The sequence below is a fragment of the Stegodyphus dumicola genome, chromosome X1 (assembly GCF_044657685.1).
Source record: "Stegodyphus dumicola isolate Sdum_Otavi_A_Nest chromosome X1, ASM4465768v1".
Classification (NCBI taxonomy): Eukaryota; Metazoa; Arthropoda; class Arachnida; order Araneae; family Eresidae; genus Stegodyphus; species Stegodyphus dumicola.
Genome location: NC_140780.1, coordinates 228,116,402 through 228,139,426, shown reverse-complemented (window position 1 = coordinate 228,139,426; position 23,025 = coordinate 228,116,402). Strand labels below are relative to the sequence as shown.

General features: G+C 33.5%; 1 protein-coding gene across 1 annotated transcript in view; it reads right to left on the bottom strand.

Annotated features, from left to right (window-relative positions):
- Positions 1 to 6,671: 6,671 nt before the first annotated feature.
- LOC118189021 (immunomodulatory peroxidase-like) overlaps positions 6,672 to 23,025 on the bottom strand; it is a 91,261-nt gene continuing 74,907 nt past the window's right edge. Inside the window, exons 16-19 of the mRNA XM_085806933.1 lie at positions 18,714 to 18,916; positions 18,219 to 18,388; positions 13,167 to 13,272; positions 6,672 to 8,159 (exon numbers count right to left, since the gene is read on the bottom strand). Of these exons, the coding sequence (XP_085663059.1) occupies positions 8,093 to 8,159; positions 13,167 to 13,272; positions 18,219 to 18,388; positions 18,714 to 18,916 (546 nt within the window). The 3' untranslated portion in view covers positions 6,672 to 8,092. The remainder of the gene's footprint in view (positions 8,160 to 13,166; positions 13,273 to 18,218; positions 18,389 to 18,713; positions 18,917 to 23,025) is intronic.

The window sequence follows — 23,025 nt, the reverse complement described above, 5'->3', positions numbered from 1 at the left end:
TGCAGGGTGACGAGACTCCTGGAATTGTTCCACTGATGGTATAGGTTTCCTGGTGAAGTCAAGTAGCCGCAGCTTCTTGAATTCTAATCTGCATTCTTCTAATCTGAGTGACATCTCTGCAAAATTGCATTGCACCGAGGACGTTTTTAGAAAGATTTCCGGGCTGTTCAGTTGATACTTAAAATGTGAAGAGTATTTTTTTAAATCTTCGTTCTGATAGTTTTTTCTGTATTATAAGGCTACGTTCAGACGGCGGCAGAAGCATAGTCATAAGATCATAAAATACGGGAGTTCCGTTGACACCTGCGAGACGGGTCCAAGCTGTGGCCAATGAGAGAAGCTAAATGTGCGCATGCGTGGATGTGTCTACACCTTTTGCGCGCTGTTTTTCCGCTCGATTGATTTCCCGCGTTCGGTTTGCTTGTTTTCGTTATTTTGTGTCATGGCTTTTTCAGCTCAAAGTTTTACTGGCTCAACAGAATGCTCTTTTATCTGCCCTTCTTATTAGCCAAGAGGCAACGGAAGAAGGTAAAAAAAGAAAAAGAACGAAATGGTCTAGATATATATTTTTTGGAAAGACCAATACTTGGTTGGCACATATTTCTATGCAAAGCAGTATGAAATATTTTTGCATTGCAGTGTAGTACTCTCTATACTATAAATATGCGCATGCATATTTATATATATAAAACCTCCTTCAATTTTTATATGTAATTTCTCTTAGGAAAAATACGATATTCTAAATATGCCTAATTAAAAAAAAATCTTGAGGATAAGTGACAAATAGCCTGTATATAATATTTTTTCATTTTGCAGGTGTGAAAGCAGTTAAGCGGAAAACAGTACTTACCATACATTATTATTATTATTATTATTTTAATTTTCAATCAAAAGAAACACATTTCTGTGCTTAGCACTCCTTATTCACTGTTACTGTCGATCACTACAATAGTTGACTGCACTACCAGTATCAATTATCACTAGTACTAGTATTCCACAACTGGTCACCATAGCCAGCAACCACAACTAAACTTTTACAATAGTATGAAACGTTCACACAACAATGTATTTGATGCTCAATATTTAAATACATTTTGCTGTATTGCCAGCTGTTTGTATGCATCTATTTCTAATCATTTGCATGTATAAGTCGCACCCCTGACTTTCATATGCTTTTTCTGAAAAAAAAAAAAGGGGGGGGTTACACCCGAGAGACTACAGTACAAAGTAAACAATAACTTTCAGGAATTTTTGTGGATGATTCTGCAAACTGGTATTTTTATATAACATGAGTAATTCAAATTAAACTCTGCTGTGCTCTGAGATGTCATAGATGTAAGTTTCATTCACGTTTGTAGTCAGAAGTAATTACTTTTAATGATTTTTCATTTGCTGACAGATCATGACAATTCTTCACTGACTGGCAGACATGCATATTAAAGCACCAAAACGAGTTTAATTTCAAAATATGCTGTCATTTCTGTTTACGACCAATATCTCAAAAGTAATTTCACATTGACAAATTTTAAGTACCCAAGTCTTCAAATATAACAAAATTATAAACATTCATACCTTATCCAGGAATTTTTACCAGAGAAATAGCATGAATTTAATGATCAAAATTCCATTCAAATGATAGTAATGAAGAGTGGATAATAATTACAAATACTATTCATTAAATTATAGTCCATGTTATGAATTATGTGTGCTATTCAGTTTCATTAAAAGTAAATTCCTTTCATGGAGAACGTAATTAAAAAACAGAACAGAATATCAACAGGATACAAAACTGTCTAGACTGTTGACTGTTGTTTTAAGGATATTTCACTACATTTTTCCTTCTTGAACTTCATAAGAGCATTTTCTCAAAAGATTAATTTTTTATTACTTATACAAAGCTTACACCATTGAATTGACTATTGTGACTATTCTTAAATAAGTGAAAATAGTTTTTTTTTATTTTTTTAAAGTAATATTTTTACTTACATATTACAATATATATTATAAAAAAATTCAGATTCTTGATATTGATTTGATGTTTTAGTAAAATTAATTCATGGAGTTTGTTTGGAAAAATCAGCATTTGAAGCAAATAGCAATACAATATTTCCAGCTTTTTCAATAAATTTGTTCTTAAATACAAAAAGAATTAAACAGGAAGAAAATGATAGTAATAATTGATACAAAAATAATAAACAGAAAGAAAGTAATAATAATAATTTAAGCAGAAAAAATAAAATTTTTGCAAGCATGCATTTTTCAAGAATTTTCATAATAAAATAAAAAAATAATGGATGGGATCAATCATCTACAGCAGGGTTTCTTAAACTTTTTCAGTCGCAACCCCTTTTTATCACCACAGATTTTTTCCCGACCCCCAGGACCCCATAATATTTACAAAAATTTTGTTTGACCCCATAAGTATTGCGCAAATCCGACACGCGCGTGAGTGAAACTGTGAATTTTTTCACTTGTACTGTAATATACTATTGCAGTTTTAGGTCATTTACTTTAATTTCTTCTTTTAAGACATTAAACAATGTGAAAATTTTAAATAAGTAACAGACGAAATGACAGCGTCACGTGCAAAGCAAGGAAGATGAACGTTTATATTATAAAAAGAATACGTCGAAACGTTTTCGTTTTTTTCTTTGTTTGTATTGCCTTATCTTTATCTATTTTCAGATACATTATGTAAAAATATTTGGTAATTGTAAAATTATTATAATAAGTTAAAGAAATATCAAAACTACTAAAATTTTTGACGATCCCCTGCTGCAGTGGGGGTCGCGACCCACAGTTTAAGAAACCCTGATCTACAGGATCATATACAGCGTGCATGATCCTGAGCTTAACTTTCGCATTACGAGTTTCATCCATATTTTTCAATTATTATGCAAACTCATTAAAATGCATGTCATAATTGTAGATTTCTTGCGAGATCACCTCATTATTTCGTTCAGATACGATTACAACTCATTCGGATACGATGTGCTCCATATTAAAAAAAAGTCGCCTTCGATCTAACAGCGAAATCGTCTGTAGAAAGCCGCTTCGTTTTAGCTTCGCTCTGATTGGTCAACGCTTATACCAAACTCGGCGTAAAGTTGAAAACTTGGAACCTTATGCCATGAGCCCTAAACCAGATTTTGTGACGTAGCACAGACTGGTTGCCTTGACAACGGAGCTCGGCTTTAACCACTTATGCCCTTTATGCCCCCCGTCTGAACGCAGCTTAAGTTTGCATCGTGGTTCCCATGATAAGAATGCTTTTCGTAAAATTTCCACGGTATTGATTTCTATTCCTCTTCCCCTACTTTACAGATTGCATCAATCGTGGTGGATTTGCACTTAGAAAGAGCTTTCTCCAAGCAAACAAAGGCAATGTAGTCCACGGGTAAAATGTTAGGGGAATTTGCAGGAATACGTTGAAAAGGTGTGTATGCAATATCTGCATCAGTCTTCAGCTTTTCAAGGAATACAATGGTATTTTCCGAAGTATGACTTGTTGCTTTGTATTTATGAAGTTTAACTCTTCGAAAGTCAAGTGGATAAGGAAATGAAATTTCTTCCGTAAGTATCGGACAAAAAAACCTTTCCTTGATAGTACGTTGAATTGATTTTTAACATTTTCCCTCCAGTATTAATAATTTTAATTTCGTACTGTAAGAGAATCCTGCGACAATTATATACACATTACTAAAACTTTCTTTGCATTGACTCATCAAGGTTTGTACATTTTGTGTCTTCATTTTCTATGTAGACCTTTCTTTTGTTGCATTCATTTAAATAAACCAATGCTTTATCTAGGTTTACAACGTATTTTCATGTATCTCCTGTTCAATTGTGTTCATACACGGGTCTAGAAATTATTCTTGAGTCACATGCTTCGGCAAAAGCTGGTGAACATTAGAACATTATGTTTTTTAGCTTTTTTATGCTGTAAATCTTGGTTTCTTATGTCGTTTATTGTTGCTACAGATATATTTAAAGACTTTGCAATTTATTTTTGAGTAGGCGTATTTTCAACGATTTAACTTTAGAAACACGAGAAACAACTACCTAACTTTTTCCAGTATTCGTTTTGAAGTCTTCTTTTCATGTAGAAGTAGTAATTGACGGTTTTCCCTTTCCGATTAATAATGTTGCTTATTCTGCACGTAGAAATTTTAATAACTTGCATTTTACAGCGTTTTTAAATTATGGAATAAGAATATTTCTCTTCGGAAAAAGCAAAAACATATTCTTCAATCTACAGATTGTTCACTTGGGACATTTTGAAAGAAGAGTAAATTTAAATGTAGCAGACGATATTTCTCATTGCAAATAATAAGCTGTCGCCAGAAATTTTTATTGACAAACATTTGCTTTCTTTAACTCTCTATCGACATCGTTCTAAAAATGCGTAAATACTCTCAGTATTATGTTGAGCTCTGGAATATTCTTTTGAATTTCTTTCACTTCGTTTTGTGAAGTTGATGAAGGTATTTAATTGCTCTCCATAGACTGGACAAGCGCTAGCTACGGCGCAATGAGCGGTGTTGTAGGAGGTCCTTTTTTTGTACTAATGTTTCAGTTAAGACTATGAACTTGGAATTGATGCCCATTCCTGAGTCAAGTGCCCACTGCAACACTTTCCAGGATTTTGCAGTTCCTGTCTAGGTGTCCAAACTCTTGGCAATTTCAACACCTTATTATCTTGATGTAAGAGCGGACATGAAAGGAATCAAATCCCACTAACAGTCTACCCCGATTGTTTAGGAGTTCCACGTGCTACGGTTCAATTTCAGTAACCCAGTTCTTCTTGCCAGACTGGCCTGGATTACTGCCTCAGGCTTGAAGAGCGCTTGTATCAAAACTCGGAAGCTGATCTGCTAGAGCAGCCGCGATGTCTCCTAGGTGTATACTTTCTGGAACCACAAAGATGACGTAACTAACTTTTTTGGGCTTCGGTTGTCTGAGTTCCGAAGAATTCTTGAGTAAAGGGCTATCCTGAATTGCTCGTTTTAATCCTTGGAAGTGCGCTTTTTCGCAGCACCTAACCAGAGGTTCTCTGTATCTGGTGGGACGAACCTGTATAATTGAAATTCAGAACAGCTTGGACAGACAGAAAAGCTGTCTTCAGTTCTAAATTCACTTATGCCTTTATGCCTTCTAGTGTTCTTGTTCAGGCTTTGGGTTTTATCAAAAGAACATGATTGGAAAGATCATTCCTTTGATTTTGCAAAAGTGGGGCACACTGTAGTCTCCTCCTTTTATGTGTTACCAATATAGATAGTGCGTCTTTCACGTTTTTCAGCGGTGAAGTAATTGCTGCGGCACATGTGATATTCATTGCACTGTCCGAAGCTAACTTGCCTTGAAAATGCATTGGTGTACAAGGCATTGCTTCTTGTAATTGGACCTCCAGCTGGACAGTTATCCGCTTTTGTTCTACAAGGAAAATCTTTAATCTAGTAAGGTGATTTTAAATCACCTTACTAGATTAAAGATTTAGAATAGACATTAACATCTAGACTACTTATGTTCGGAGGTTCTTTAGAGCTGATGGGACTGCTGATAGTGGAGGGTGGTACTGGTGCCTGAGCAACCACCGAAACTGCTGAACTGCTATTCATTTGGGTGCAGTAGGAAGTAGTTTTCAGCCCTTCCACAAAACTTACTACAAGGCTACTACCATCGCAAGTGACGGATGGTTTCACCGAAGCTCGCATTGTATCTACGAGATATTCAAATTTGAGCTATCTCAATGCATACTTAATTATGTGCATTGGGCGTCTCTGTACCGATCATATATACTGTCAATGTTAATCTGTACAACCATGAAGACAGTAAAGTGACTCATTGCCTTGTTTAATCTCCCAGTAAAGTAATTTCAATACAGAAAAAGGTTTAAAATAAAACTTTTTATTAGTTAATAGTTACCTAACCTGTGTGATAAGAGAAATCAATTACAGAATTTGCGGGGATTACAGAAACAAAGTAAAATTGCAGATATTGTAATGCAATGCGAGCCTATAAATTTTGGCTGAAGCCTTTAATCTCTGGCGATCAATTATGGCTTAAAGGCTGTAGTCGATTCAAGCAATTCAGACTCTGGGAGAAATTGTAGCGAAAAGATTAGCGGCAGATGCGGTAATCTCTTTCTCTTGAATTCAAGAACTCTGTGTTTCGAAGAACATTCTAAATTCCGTATAGGACATTCTGGATGTATGTATATACGTACTCTCAGAATACAGGTATGCTGATTTAGAAGTGTTTCATTGGTGATTCATTAAATATTTTATCAATAATAAAGATGCAGGACTAGAAAAAATAATATTAACAGCAAACATGGTTTCAAGTTATTTTTCTTTTAATAAATACTTAAACTGAGTTGTTTAGGAATCTAACTGGTTGAAAATAATATTGAATTCTGGATAATGTAGCTGTATACACCTGGGAGAAAGAAACGGTTACTCTAAATAGTATTTTATTATCTTGAGGTTTTTATTTATTTGAGTACTTGTCAGTAAATAGTGCTTCATATATTATAACCTCAGTAAATATTATCTTTCGACGGGTACAGTTATAAAGGGAAAATTTAAAATAATAAATATTCTTAGAATATAATTTAGAAAAATTTCAGAATTCATATAAAATTATCATTCCTGTGGAAAAAACAAGAGAGATAAATTTGAAAATAGTTTTTTATTTATCCCTTCTTCGAGATAAACAATTTAAAATTACTGTACAGTAAAGCATAAAACAATCAATTCGTTTAATGACAAATGAACAAATAAGCACTAAATGCTACAGAACACAACTAAGTAAATATATAGAGTTTTATAATGTCAAAGCACATGCATAAAATTTGAATACTAATACACTTCAATAGCGAGCAAGAGCCAGTTTAAAAATGCAGCAACACATTGTATAATTCAGTAACGAAGATCTCGGAAGGATATAACTAATTTTGTTTCACGGAGTCAAATTTTAAAATATTTTCCTGATATTAGGACACACTGTGTCTATAGCATTTTAAAAACGCTTTTCTTCATTTGCAACGAGAGTTAAAAGGGAGTCAGACAGATATAGCGTCTACTGTATATATAAAAGGTAGTTTTACGTTTGTAGTAGGTGTTCTGTAAAATCTAAAGTACTGTTAATTTAATATTTAAAAATGCTTCACAAAATCAAATTAATCGTTAATGGATACGAAACATCTTATTGGAATGTAATTTAATAATATGTTAGAGTGGCATAAAAGTTAAACAAGTGGAAAATGTTCTAAATTTCAGTAGATGGACTTTCTATGAATACTTCAAATAGTCATTCAAAACTTAATAGCTTTTTTAATATACAATTATCCTAGTTTTTCAAATATTCAAGGGAAAATGTAGCTATTTATCACAATTATTTGAATAATAGGCACAGATCTAAATTAAAAGATTGCAAATTACATAATCTCTCATAGTTTCTGGTTCCAGTAGTTAGGTAACATATTTTTTTTTTTTCTACCGAAGTTTAGAATTCCTAAGTCCGAGGTTTAGAATTCCTGATTTATTTATTAGGAAACATCTGATAATTAAACAATGAATTATTCATATGTTTTATTATAAATTCTGAAATGTCATATTTTAGCATATATGAAAATATTCTGTGATTATTTGAGCTTAAATCTACAGATTGCTGCTTATTTAATCACTAAATTACAAAAATTTAAGAATCACATTTTTTCGGATGTGCCCTTTAACATTTGGAGACATAAATCTATAGAGGCTGCTGATAAAGTAAACATAAAAATTCTTATTCTTGCTGGATTTAGTTCTAAAACATCATTTATTTGTAAACTTTATATATTATATCATCAGAATTCAATATAACGTACATTTTCATTAAATTGCTTATGAAAACATTTCTCATCGGATGCAAAATGTTTCTAACCAGTTAACCACAGTATTTTATGAATATAAACGTTATGTTTTCTATAATTCTTTTGAAATCCTTCTTGGTTAAACTCCATATATAACACATTGCACTAAGCAGTTTGTCTCTCTTCTTATCATTGCTTCATAAACTCTTGTAAAAATATTACATAAAGCTCATTCATTCACTTTGTTATTTGCCACTGAGACAAATCCAGCTTTGCAAATTCATCACAGTTTCTCACAGGATTTCTAAAAATGTCAAAATAGATATATACAGTAAAAATCATATTTAAAGGAATATCAGCAAATATTAATGAGAAACTTTTTATCTATCTCAAGAAAAGGAAGTGATACAATCATTCTTCTATGACTTTACTGATGTTCGTTTTACAATTATTTATTGGTTTCTTTAATTAAGACTTGTGATTAAAGAAATTAGCTGTAAAAGAATGAAGAAATTTCTTCACTTATTTTTCAAGCACGAAAATAAAAATTACAAATGCAAATAAGAATATGACAATTAAATAATAGAAATTTATTAAAGTGATTAATGCTGCATCATTGACTGAAATTTTGTGCATATCGTTATAAATGAAGACTAAAATGGAATCTTGTAAAAAAATTTGAAATGTGATGGGTAAAAAAAGAAAATAATGTTTCCTTGTTTAATCGATTAAGGCAAGGTACCGTAAGTTTTTATAATTAAAGAGAGAGATGCCTTTGTGGAAGACTTTCAAAGGAAAATTGGCTCACATTCACGTTACGCGTAGGGAAAAGATGCAAACGCTCATGTAATCAGCCCGCTCGCCCGGATTAGAACCACGCCGAATTGCTTAGTTTTCTTTTCATTGGACATGGGTGGACCATAAGAACTTTAATTACCCTTATTGCAGAGTAAACATACTATAATATTTGTACATGAAACGTAGGTTGAAAAATATATTTTTGCGCAGTAAATAAACTGGAGGGTCGAAAAGTTTACGTTATGGTTGTACCTGTTGCTAATTAGGACTCAAACTTGAAACTTAGCAATTAAAATTAGCAGGCATGGCCAAGCTGCGGCTCGTGAGCCGCATGAGGCTATTTGGATAATGCGACTCCCCTGGAACAAACTTCTACAACTGTTTCAGGTTTGAAATATAATGGCATTTTGAAACAGAAGTTATGCAAAAGACATGTTTCTTTACTAATCAAGAATTTAATTTCTAAAATCGCATTTTATTCGTAAAAACTTATTAAATTTCAAATTGTCAGTCGTGTTCAAATAGCATGTTCGCAAATTAAATTATACGATAAACACTCTAACACATAATGATTTTATGATTTTTTATAGCTACTAGTAATGAAACCGTGATAAATAACGCTAAAATTTCAGAACTCATTATTCATTTGCGATTCCAGGGTAAATTTAAATTCGTATTATATTTTAAGGCATAGGTTAAGAAAGATTTGATTTAATTTCATCTTCTGAAATTAACACTTTGCACTGGAAAGATATCAGTTGCAGATTATTGCTTAAAAAATGCACGGATCAAATCACTATGCACACAAGTTGCCGGCATGTTTTAAGTACAAGGTCTTATTGCTAATGATTTTACTGTCAGGCGGATGAAATTAGGAACAAGTAAACAATTAAGTAATCCCTTTATTAAATAAAAAACTTCACTCTTTTATACCAATTCTTCTTAACTAAATTAAATTTTTTGGGGGGGGGTTGAAATGTACAGCTTGTTAGAACAACGTAGCCTAGAAAAAACAAAGCATAACTAAAAACTGCAAACGTGTATTTAAATTGAGATTCAATTTATTTCTACCTTTGTAAAAGAAATTCTGAGAGAACTATTTATTGTTTTGCATATACAATAAATCAAAAGATTATTGACAAAGTTAAAAAGAATATAGAGAAGTCGGAATATAAGGAAATTAATGTCTTTTGAAATAATAAATATTCATTAAACAATTCAATCATTTTTGATTCAACACAAGTTGTTTAGTCCCCAGAGCTAGTTATACGAGCTATTTCAATAATTATCATTTTAGAACCCATTAATATTTCAAATCATAATATATCTTTATGCAGTTATAAAGTCTGGTATCCTTAGGAAGCATTCACTACGGTCTTTAAACAGACTATAGAAGAATTATCGTCTTGTCTTGTGATTACAAAAACAAAAGTCAGAAGAAGAATGTATAAGACCCTTTTATTTGAACACAAAGAAAAAACAATGACCCAACTTGGGTTTACACAAGCCAAGATTTCTGGCTTAACTTAAATACGTAATGCTGAACTAAAATCAAATGTAAAAGATCAGCCTAACGACTAACAGGATAAAGTAATGCGCAGGAAAGGCTCTGATTTGTAGAAAGCCAGCAAGACAAGCCTAATGGCTAGAAGCACTCAACGCTACAGAATCAAATCGCTATTAAGTTAAGGTAACAACGTGGACTCAAGTAGGCAGATCATGCTCTAAAATCAACTTGCGAAGCCTTCGCTTAAACAGTACTTCTTTCTCCCTCAATCTGAATCAGTTACATTCTGTCATACAATCTATCTCAGTTACATTCTGTCATCAAAAGTGGAGATGAAAAGAGATTGACAGAAAAGTACTTCAACTTAAAATTAACTATTAGTTAAAAATAAATAGATATATCCTCACACAGTTAACAAAAATAAGGTATTTTAAAATACAGCATTTACAATCTATTGCAAATGCAACCTATCGTAAATTTAAGTGCCTTTCGTAACGCATAATTCAAATTTTCTTTTCTTCAACCTGACCTCAAAAGAGTTTTTGTTTATTTCAGTTTAGAAAAACTCCTCTCTGTTCCCATTATTGACACAGGACTTTTTCCTCCACCCACCTCAAAAAAGAAAGTCATTAGGTGATTCGTATGGTTAGGATAACGATCTTGTGAAGAGATACGTATAGCATATGAATGTAGGAAATAAAATTTTTTTTATTATTTTGGACCCTTCCAGAAATCAGATCTTGTAAGCTGTACTATTCTTTGGTCATCTCTTCAACATTAGTACTATCACACTTATAGATGATCACTGTAAACTCGGTCGTCTTTTATCTTAAAGGAAGTTTCAAATCTTTGCAGTTTAATCAGCTTCTATGTAGTTCTTAATAATCATAAGGAAATGGAAAATTTATGCTCGCCGTGATGAATTATTCAAATGATTTCTGCCCTCAAAAGCTCTAAATACATTTTTTTTATTTAGACCTGTCTGACGTCACTGAAGTAAGCACTACGATTTTTTTCTAAAACTGCGTTTCTTTTTAAGCATCCTTGAAAACTGATAATGGATTATTCGTTTATTTCTTCGACTTCTAATGGTTTTGAATACAGGTTCAACATCTGAATTTTCTGCTAAATCTCGATATCAAACATAGGGCCTTTAAATCCATCATCCCCAGGGATGGGTGGGAGTGGTCTAATCGGCCCAGACATCTTGAAAAAAAAAAAAAAAGTGCTGGCACATTTTTGTCTTCAAATTCATGTCTTTCGCAAAGACAAAAAGATGCTGAGGCATAAATGTGCCAGCACATTTTCCCGCGTTGACAGCCGCTCGTCGAGACACTAGGTTCTCTGATATAAAGCCAGAAATGTGGCGGCATTTTTATGAAGTTCGGTTTTATAAAGAAAGCAGTCCTCAACAGTGCTGTTGGGATAGCCATGTTAAGTTCTCAATCTTAGCGAGCGGCTGCCTACTTGCATAAAGATGCAGGCACCTTAATAACTTTTTACGAAACCTTCCAGGTGGCGGACATAAAAATTGCATTGCAACAGATTCATAACAAAAATGTCATAGCTCGCCGCAGATTCATAACAAACAGTTATGAATCTGCGGCGAGCTAACGACGGCGGGATTTAAGGCGTCGAGTTTAATATCATTACCGTTAGTTTATCTTTCGAATTTTTGAGTGGCGTTACATCTTTTTCTTTCTACGATGATTTTATCGATTTATCTGCATGAATTCCATAGTTATGATTAATGTCTCAAGTGTTTAAACCATCGATTTCAAGTAACAAAACAGACACAGGTACCGGCGCCTCGTGAATTTTCCAGAATTTCCGGTAGCCCAATCTGCCCATGATCATCCCTATAATAAATCAAGAAAATTTGCAGGTCATTTTTTTAAGATTTTACGTAAGGATGTTCAAATATTTGTAAGTACGGCTCAGTCGCTTATAGCACTATACACTGTTTAATAATTTGTACCTGCCACTCCACGAAAAAAAAAAAAAAAAAAAAAAAAAAAAAAAAAAAAACTGCCGTTCTTGAAAGCAACGTGGCTTTCTCTTTCCGAAAAATGGAGCCCTAAGCAATTGCTTATGATGGCTATGCTTAGAGCCGGGCGAAACACAGTACAGTGAATGGCGTGGATTTTAGTGTGGGAGTGGTCATCCTATGCAAAGAAATGCGGTAATTCACGGTGACCTCTCTGAGCTCGAGTTTTAAGCACAGTTTAAAGTAATATAACAAAGTATGAGGAAAAGTTGATATTAAGAAAGCTCTTGATACTGTATCTAAACTAATGCCTCTTTGTACAATACGATAAAGAAAATACTGTTATTCCTAATATCATAAAGAACGTATTCAGTCAGGATTACTTTGGATATCATTGTTTCCTATTCAAAAGTTCCTATATTTCGGTTCTTTTACAATCTCCGTATGTTTGCTAGGCGTCTTTTGACTCCTCTTCTGCAGGAAAAACTGAAAATGTCCTCGCTATCAGTTTGCTACAACAAGAAACGAACTTCATAATTACGACTGTTAGCAAATTATAACACTCTTGACATATGAAGAAGGCAACAATTACCAACCTTCGCTGTTAGCAAATATTAAGTGCTAGATCATAAAAAAATCTTGGATGTATTGAATTGAATTATTTAGATTATGGCAAAGCAATCGAGGGCTATCTTCCTTAGGAGGAGATGCCTTCGTGGAGCAGACTTTAAGGAAACTGGCTCATATCCCCGTTCACCTGGGGAAAACCTGAAAAGTTCCATGCAGCTAGCTCATTTGCCGGGGATTTGAACACGTGTCAAGCTGCCAGTATTCAGCAATTTTGCTGCTCGGCTGCTGACGAACTGATAAATCTTGAATAGAGAGTACATTTTACATATTCAAATATAAAGATGGTATATATTAGATTTAACATTAACATTTTTCAAACAAATAAAAAGACAATATCTATCAGATTTAACATTAACAGTGTCAGATTTAACATTAACTTCAGTACTTACTCTACAGATGGAATTCTGAAAGGATGCTTTTGTATCATATCAATGCTGTCCGAATTATCACAAATTATCCTTGCCATGTTGGATTTGTATATTTCTTTCAGTTGCCCTAAAATACGTAAATTAAATAAACCACGAATGAATTTATTTTCATGAAACTGATTTCAAATATCGTTTGTATTGCAAGAATATAAAACTTCTATAAAATAATGCAAAAATGTAATTCACGTTAACTGTAATGCTTTTTCATTACATATTTTGTATAAACAATATAAACTTCTGGTAGTTTGCGTGCTTTAATAACAGATATGTTAATTTTGACGTTAGAAACGTCTATATTCTGCAATGTTTGTGTTATTATAATGTTACAATACGAGCAATATTAATTGTTGATGTAGCCTGCCAAATTGCCATTCTTCACAGTTGTTACGAGTCTTGCGGAAAAATTCTTCATACGTTTTCTGCTAAATTGCAAAGCCGATCTTGGGACAGGAGATTTTTAACTTATCTTTCAAATTATAAAACTGCGTTGCTCATAATGTGATAGCATATGAACTTCTTTATAATTAAAATGCTGTTTGATGTAGTTTATTATAACATGTTTAACGGAAAATATTTCAATCAGTGTTACCGTCAGTTTAATTCATAAAAAGTGTTTCTACTATCATGTATTACAAATTCGGCTTCTATAAAGCAGTTCTTCAGCTCTTAGCTCTAAGAAACAAGAGCTATATTTAAGTTCTTTTAAGTATGTACTTTGAAATTTTCTGCTGGAAGTTAAAAGAAATTCTTTTCTTTCTTTAAATTTATTAAACATAATTCCGTTTCCCAGCCTTTCGTTTCGAGGCACTTGTTTTAATTTAATAAACGTATCTTTAATTTGGAACGAAACCATGCTCATTTGTATAATAAAATATTCAACACAATGAAGATTACGCAGAGGTTTTCAGTAATTCAGGAAGTGACTTTGTAGGCTATGGTAATTTCGGTACGATGGTTTAGTAGTGGATACCACAAAATGCAGTTTTTTTAAAATTATAATTATTCTATTGAAGCAAATTTTCAATGCTTCCAAACTTGTAATATACATATTTAATTTTACAAGATCAGGTAACTAAACAGAACACATATTTAACTGCATGGTAATTTAATGATACTCAATAGTTATTAAAAGTTTGATAATATCTGATAGAAATCAAAAGCAAATTTCTCAAAGTTATTTCATATTCAAAGAGAAATTTATGAATGCAGTGGCTTCGACGAGCATTATGCATTGCTTAAATGATGACTTAAAGTGAGTAAAGAAATAGCATAGCACTGTGTTTAGTAATATATAAACGTAGCACCGTGTTTCAAACAGTGTATTTAACTAAAAATTAATAAAAAAAGACAGTTTACAAACAATTAAACATTTACACTAAACTGCTGGAAAACTTAAAAAGGATGATGAATGCGAGGGCAGAATAACATTAAATATATGAGGTGTAATGTAGCAGACCTCCACGCGGAGTACCCTGGTTAATATTAAATCTTCTACGGCTTTGCCTCCTTCCTTGTGTCTCTGGACATTTTACTCAGAATTTTTGCAAGATGTGTAAAGCTTTGAGACTGCTTCAGTCGAATGCTGGCGGCCTCTCAAATGAAAAAAGGACTCAACACTCCTAACTGTTCCAGATAAGAAGGATGGTGATGTGTTTTCCATTGATGAAGCTAATCCGACTTCAGAATCCTTAAAATTCCACAATTTCCCTGGATACTCCTTACATATATTACCTAAATCAAGACGAGTCGCAAGTGGTATTCATGTTGGACTAAAGAAATCTCTTACTTCTTCTTTCACAATTATTAGTGACTTAGGCTCTATCAGTGGCACTGAGTTAGTTTGCACTGACATTTGCAAAACCGATGTCCGTTTTACAATTTTTATGTGCTACAGCCCACCTGGTAACACAAAATTAAATTTCGACACTCTCTCTTTCTCCAGAAAGACAGTCCTAATGGGTGATTTCAATGCTCATAGCACTAGATGGAACTATGCTGACTACAATAGTGCAGGCAGAGTAATAGAAGATCTTCTCAACTCAACTCCTTTAAATCTTCTATACCACCTATCCGATGTTCTCACTCTTCGGCCTGATGTTCCGATGTTCTCCATTACGACGGCAGATCTACAAATCCTGACCTAACTATGGTTTCAGACGGTCTAGAAACTAACGCCGTAAGAAATGTAACTCATGACCCCGGCTCTGGACACAGAGCGATCATTACAACAATCAAGGAAACTACTCCTATAAAAAGAAATGCCAAATATAGTAGATTACAACGCAGATGGAACTTTAAAAAAGTCCAATTGGAATGCATTTACTGCAGATCTAGAACAGATTTTTGAAGATGATAATACATTCCATATTGGGAGCATTGATACTTCGTTTAAGAGGTTCTGTGAGACAATCCACAAAGTTGCTAAAAAGTGTATTCGCAGAGGAAAACCTAGCAATTACAAACCATTATGGTCTCCGCATCTCCAGGCCCCGAGAGACCAGTGCAACAAGGATCGTATTTCTGCTGAGCAGTCAAAGAGGGCCGAAAAAGTACAAAACTGAAGAAAATGTGTTGCTTACCTTTAAAAGAAAATTTATTAGGCAAAGTGGAAAAGTTTTAATTCTTTTATCAGCATGATGAATTATAAATCTGATTCTAAGAAAGCTTTTAAGCATGTTAACAATATAAAGGCTGGCCGTTCCCAAATTACTAGGGCCCTCTTCAAGGATCGTCATGGAATTTTAACTAGGGACAAAGATACTTCAAATGCATTTATCTCGTTTTATTCTTAATCACAGAGACTGAGTCAAGATTACAGGAGAACTCAAAAAATGCTGAAAAGTAACATTCACAAAGCTATATCTGGTCTTGGCCCGCATCAGTGGGTGTTTAGTGCCGACTTTACCAAATTTGAACTCGAAGACTCCATTAAGTACCTTAAAAACGGAAGAAGTCTGTCCAGACTGTCTTCACCCAGAATTTATTAAGAAGCTTGGGCCTAATGGTTTTCAGTGCTTTTAATGCTGATCAACAGAAGCTGGAACTCTAACGTACCAGCCATTTAGAAGAAAGCTATTATTGTCCCAATACATAAGCAGGGCAAACTTTCTGACAAATTCGATGGATTATTATTATTATTATTATTATTATTATTATTATTATTATTATTATTATTATTATTATAAGAGCACAGCCCCGATCCTCCTAGCCGGCACAAGCCGGCTGTATGATAAAAAAATGGGAATGGCCAGAAAAAAACAAATATAAAGGGGGAAAACATATAAAGTCCAAAATCTGAGTCTCAGTGCCGAATCCCAACTCTATCTTTGTTCGTATTTATAATCTTCATTATTGTCTCTGCAAAATCTTTCAAATTTGAATAGTTCCTTTTAAAATCTTTCTTAAAATTTTTTCTATATTTCTCTCTTGCACTTTGGGTAAGCGTACATTCATCGACGAAGTGCCTGGCGTTCCCAAACTTATCACAAATTAAGCATTTATCATTATTCTATAGATGGAACCGGTTTAAATAAGCCGGGAAACGCCCATGATTAGTCAGTACCTGATTTATATCAACATTATTTATAATATTCATCTTCTTGTTTAACTTTATATTTTTCATTAACTCGTTTTTCTTATTAGACGACTCCCAGCAAAAATTTCATTCTGTATAAATCCAGTTTTTCCTTTCAGCAATGGTCTTTTTTCTTGAATCTTGGATATAAAAATTATTAGTCCCATCCCAAAGTGCCGCCATTTTAGCAAGGGTGTCCGCTCTTTCATGTCCGCCATGACTGTTTGCCCGCATAAATATTGGAAGGCTAGAGATCTAATGGCGTCATAGACAATCTTCTGGGCATTTGTAATAAATAAATAAATATTAAATATAGTATTTCAAAATTTAGTTTGATCTCCATTTGCTCGACGAACACATTTTATCCTTGTTGGAACTAATTTGATAAATTTGAAAGTAATTTTAGGGTGAAAGTTTTCTAATTCTTCTGATATCAGAAGTATTAGCTCTACCTTAGACGGAACAGCTTGTTTTACAGTTCTTAATTCCAGCTTTTCTAAATATACGTGTAGGGTTTAGATACGAAGATTTGGGAGTTTTATTGGATGTCATTAGGGCAGTTATATTCTTAGAACAGCTAAACATGAACACAAATGCCTGCTGTTTTGGATTACTGCCTTGGCAGAATTTAAAACTGCTGCGCAGGCCAAATACTCTAGATTTCTTAAAATCAGTTTAGTATACTTGAATACATTTGATGGACTCTCATATCTTCATTAGAACCTAATAACTATTGCCACAGCAAACACGATTCGAAATTACCGCATCTTATCAACCATGTTTTACTGTCAGCACTAAGTTCATTGTTTCAAGTAATTAATTCGGTTTTTATTCATAATACTTGATTTCCATTCAAGCCAAAAGTATTAAATCCATTTTTATTAGAAACAATCTTATTATCTGCCCCCCCCCACAAAAAAAAAAGTTCTCTGCATCCGATTTGACAAGAAAAAAATGAATAATGTCACAGAATAATGTAAAAATTGAAGTGAATTATAAATTTAATTAAACAAAATCGTATTAATGGTAATCGTATTAATGGTTAATCAATAATTACATGCAATTCCTAAATTTCTTTTTCGTTGTTTTTCAGTTTCACCATAAGGTAATAATTTTCTAACAGCCAAATTCATAACAAATAATGGTAGTCTTGATAGTTGAATTTGGTCTAACAGCCAAATTCAACTATTTCGATTTTCATGTATGTGATGGGAACTTTCCTCGAACTTGCTTGAAAAGATAGAGATAAGAAATGTAAAAATATAAGTTTAATTACTGATTACTTGATGTCCTATAGTTGTACTTAAAGTAAAGTAAAATATGACTTTTCCGAAAGTCTTTTGAACAAACAAGAACAAGAAATGTAAAAAAAAATGTTTCATAAATTATTACAAGATGTCACATTGTAGTGTTAAATGCAAGTAAAACAAAAATTTTACCTTCCGTAAAAGAAGTGAGTTCTTTCTGTCTTTCAAACCAGAATCTATCGCCTTTTCTTGTCTTCTTAAATTGTCTTCCAATGATACATAAATAAGTTGGTCCGAGAAGCGATCCCTCTACATGATTTTCAGACAAAGCTCCGGGTATCAAATCTATATCGTCCACTGACCTTAAATATGAAACAACGGCTTAATACACAAACCGAGATTCAAATGACTTGGCTCAATTGAGACAGCTAATATTTTTGGTCAATATTAAAGGAAAAATTAAAGCAATCAGACGTTCACATCAAATATTAAAGAAGTTTTATCTCACAATTTTCATCCTTATAGAAATATACAATTCTTTTATTATAGAAAGAAAGACGGAATAGATGTTGAAGACAGAAAACATTTTTTAATGAGAAGCTCTCATCCACCTTTTTCATTATCATGCTTCAGCATTCCATATATAGCATAATTTAGGATATCATAAGTATATAATTTTATGCTTACTCATAAGCATCCTTTAATTTCTCAGCATGTTCTAAATCCATCGCGGAAAGAAGATCATCCCAAGTTTTTATTTCACTCAGTCCACAAACTTCTCTCCATTTGGGATAGGATGGTAATCCATGATCTCTTCCTCTCTGTATTCCAACAGCAGCTAAATCATGTCCATAATCCCGATCAGCTGGTTGAAAAAGATGCTCGCGAACCTGAAATGCACATTCAGAATAATTAAACAATTTTTTATTCATTCGCTTACTAGGGCGAATTCATTCGTTTTTTATTCATTCGAACTAGGCCTCTATTTTATTATTTATGCTGTGGCAGTTGTCTTAATTTCCTAACAGTTAAATGTTAAATTCTTGTACTATCCTGTTTCTTCTGGGCGTTTTTAGGCGGCTGCTCTTGCATTGCCAGCTGATAGTGACTTTAAAACCCCACTGGAGATAAGAGGGAGTTTAGAGCTGAGCGTTCGAATACTTCCAGATGTCTAGTTATTTTACTTTTAAAACTGTAAATTCTTAGCGGCTCATGCTGGTGCGTGTCGTTCGCAAGCAACTGGATCTTCTTTTTCTGTTGGGCATTATTTGAACTTAGATTACCATTCGCGGTTCAGGTAGATTTTTGGCTATTGTTTATTTAGCAGTCATAACTTTATTCTTGGGTTGCCGATGAGACACCTGGAAAACCTAAGTTAGGGCGTTAAATTAAATACAAGCTGCAAAGCAGAGAATTTAAGTTTAGAGCAACAATGGGATATACTAAAGATATTGTTTAATACGAAAGAGCACCTATTTTAATACTCACGAAAGCAATCACGAAAGTGTTTGAAACAATTCATAATAGAAAAGCCTGCAAATAAGATATTTATGACTGATAACGAATGCATTTTTGAGAGAATGAAACTAACTTTATGGATATGAAAACTTGGATACGAACAAACTCTATATATTATAATGTGTTACTTAATCCCGTCTTAATTGAAAACGCCAGTGTCTAAAAATAATTTGAATAGCAAGTGGCGTCATTCTAACATATACAAACTTAATTTATGAAAGATATGTGTAAAACATTTCTCGGGCTGAGAAGGCCTTTATATAGAATCTTTTAAATAACGCGTAAAAACTCGTGTAGCATACACTGCTGCCGTAAACACGTAACGTACAAGAGGAAGAAATGGATTCATCCCCAAAAGATATCGGTATTGCAACAAAGTCTAAATAATCGATGATGATAATGAAAGAAGCAATGAATAAAGGTAATATTAAACAAAAGAGAAAGGCAAACGCAAAAGAAATTTAATAGAAAGTACCAAAATAGGGTTTCTGAATAATAATTAAAAGGTTTTCTCGCATTTCTCAGTACATTGTGTCAATCATGGCGTTCTGGAAAACAATAAGACATTATCATGGTATGCCGGGAATTGCCTTATACAAAAGCTGCAGAGAAAGTCTCAGTCTAAAGTGGTAGAAGTAGGATTAGTTGCATAATAGTTAATTGAAGTGGAATACGAGACATCTTAGTTCGACGATATTTGAATATACTATAATCAGAAAATAGAAACGATAACAAGTATATATGGTAGAGAATGCTAATATGAAATTTAAAATCAGGCAGAACTCCCCCTTAATTGAACTCTAATACCTATCTTCCTCGAAATGCAAACTCCATAAAACCAACATTTATCTAAAGTTATTTTTTACACAGTTTTAAATGTAACTGATATTTTTAAAGACGGGTGGCGATATAGATCACAATACCCTTTTAACAGATTCTGAGACTTGTGAACCGCGATAAACAGGTAAGCATGACAGCTACACTACAACAAATGTGTTTTAGGATTCAAATTAAAGATGTAATAAACGCTGTTTTTCAGTATGTTCCTGGGAGGTCTCATAATATATAGTATGCTATTTTTTGCATTATAGGGATTAAAATATTCTACGAAACGTATGGTTTGTTAAAAGTGACTGGGATCAGTTTGTGGGGTTCCAACCTTTTCTCTAACAGCTAAGTGTGCAGGAAACTCGTGAACTGGCAAACGAATAATCGCATTAGTTCAGGAACGTAAACTAAAGAAGGTCTAATTACCCTTTATTTCTCAAAATAAGAATTTAACAGTCGGCTCCTTTCTCAGAGCGTACAGAAAAGCCTCCACTTGGGCTTGAATTCAAAAGTACTAAGAAATAAAACTTAACTAATGCTTAACTAAAAAGGTATAGCCGAAGTTATCAAAATTCTGAGTAGTTCGCCCGTAAATATCAACTAAACTGGCGAAGCTATCAAAGGCCTGAAATACGGTCGGGCGTAGTAATAGCTTAGAGAGAGAGTAGCTACAAGGCAAACGCGCGCTAGTTAGAATCTCTGACTCTGTAACGAAGTCCGTGAAACTTAAATACCGCTCTTACAATTTGCATTAACCATGATTCTAAAAACGCATTCTGGTAGGAAATTGTAAGCTGAAATTAGGAGGGATAGGAAAGTAGCTTTAATTAAAGATAACTGTTAAAAACTTAGGATAAACCTTACAAGTTATTCCTCAACACTTCTCATATGACTGGTTGAAATTTCAACAGACGTTCAGTCAAATCAATAATTGTGAATTTCAGAGATGAGTCATACTTTCAACAGACAGTGCTATTAAACTACGTGGGTTTTGTGATGCTTCTTCGTTGGCCTATGCAGCAGCCATCCACTGTTGCCAAAAATGCAATGGTATGGTTAGTATTAATCTTTCGGTATCAAAGACTAAAGTCGGGCCTATAAAACAAGTATCTATTCTTTGATTAGAACTCTGTGTCGCATACTTGTTGACCAGGTTATTTCGAGCTCCCCTGAATACTTTAAGAAAATTTAATTTTGAAATTTATGCCCAAGTGGATCCCAAGGTCTTGCCTATCCGTTCATCCACGCAAGTGGGAAACTTTTGTTACAGATAGAACATCTCGAATTATAGAAGTATACCTATTAGACGTCGGAATCATGGCTCTTCTAAAAAACAATCTGCGACATTGCATCTCATGGTTTTGAACCTCAGCTTATACCGACATGTACTTTGTAGTAGAATGGTCTACCATGGCTCGATTAGAAGGAGAAAAACTGGTCTCAGTATGAATTAAGATCTGAAGTTGATCCCGAAGTAAAGGCTGAACAAAGATCTGACACTAATTTTATTTCTCATATAATTTTTGAATTTTGATAACTTCGGCGTGAACCGAATGGGTTACTAATTAATTCATTCGAACATTATTTATTCCTTTGTAAGATTATTAGCATTCTGGCTTACTGCCAACGATTTACTACTAATTGTAAGAAGCACATTAATACTCGAAACATTTCGAGTAGCGGTATTTATTCCAACTGCCTTGTGCACTAACATTTCTAGAGATTGGAGTAGCAGAAAAGATCATTGTTCATTGGATTCAGAATCTTTATTTCCAAGATGATTTGGAATATATCAAGGGCAAGAAATATAATTTAAAAGTACATTTGCCGCAAAACGGTAATTTACACGAACATGCAGAAAATGAGACGTGGTTTGGCTGCTTTCAGGCAATAAATAATTGCGAAAATTTGAAAGTCTGTGTTAACAGTTTCTTCACATAATTTAATTATTGATATAATATTCATACTAATAGGCTGCTTATTAAATAAACAAAACAGGCCGCTTATTAAAACTATTAAGTTATTTGTTTTGATGACCCTCTAATTAATACTGGCTAATCAGGTGTTCTATAGTCGCAGTAATAATTTTGTATAAATGGGAATACATTTGCACAAGCATTAAGAGTTTTAATGTTGGAAAAATTCAATTTTCACAGAAAAACTGCTTTGAATTTTACGGAAAAATCTAAATTAACTAGTAACTGCTTAAAATTTCTTTCATAAAAATTTTAAGAATGCTATGAAGGTGAACAAGTTACTCTAGTGTGGTTAAATATAAGTTTTAGAAGCAAAAACTTCCATTTCACTATATAATTGTATTAGTAGAAAGCATTTTATATCACCTTACCGACTTTCAAACCGCCGTACTAATGTGAATGCAGTGTTACAGACTTATCCATCTGTAAATATCGTGCATGGTATTCTTCATATAAGGTCTACAGGTGTTATACTACACTAGGTAATGAGATGTAAGACCATCCACCGTAGATGAATTTTTTTTACAATGGCGGGCACTTGCCTATAACTGCATTGGACAGTCCTGAGGCCAGAAGTGATGGCCATTTTATTGTGGAGGCACCTAACAGGCGGCCAACGTTACCTCCTATGAAGGGACAGACAATTTTAAATTCATACCTTCTCCGGGATTCGAAAC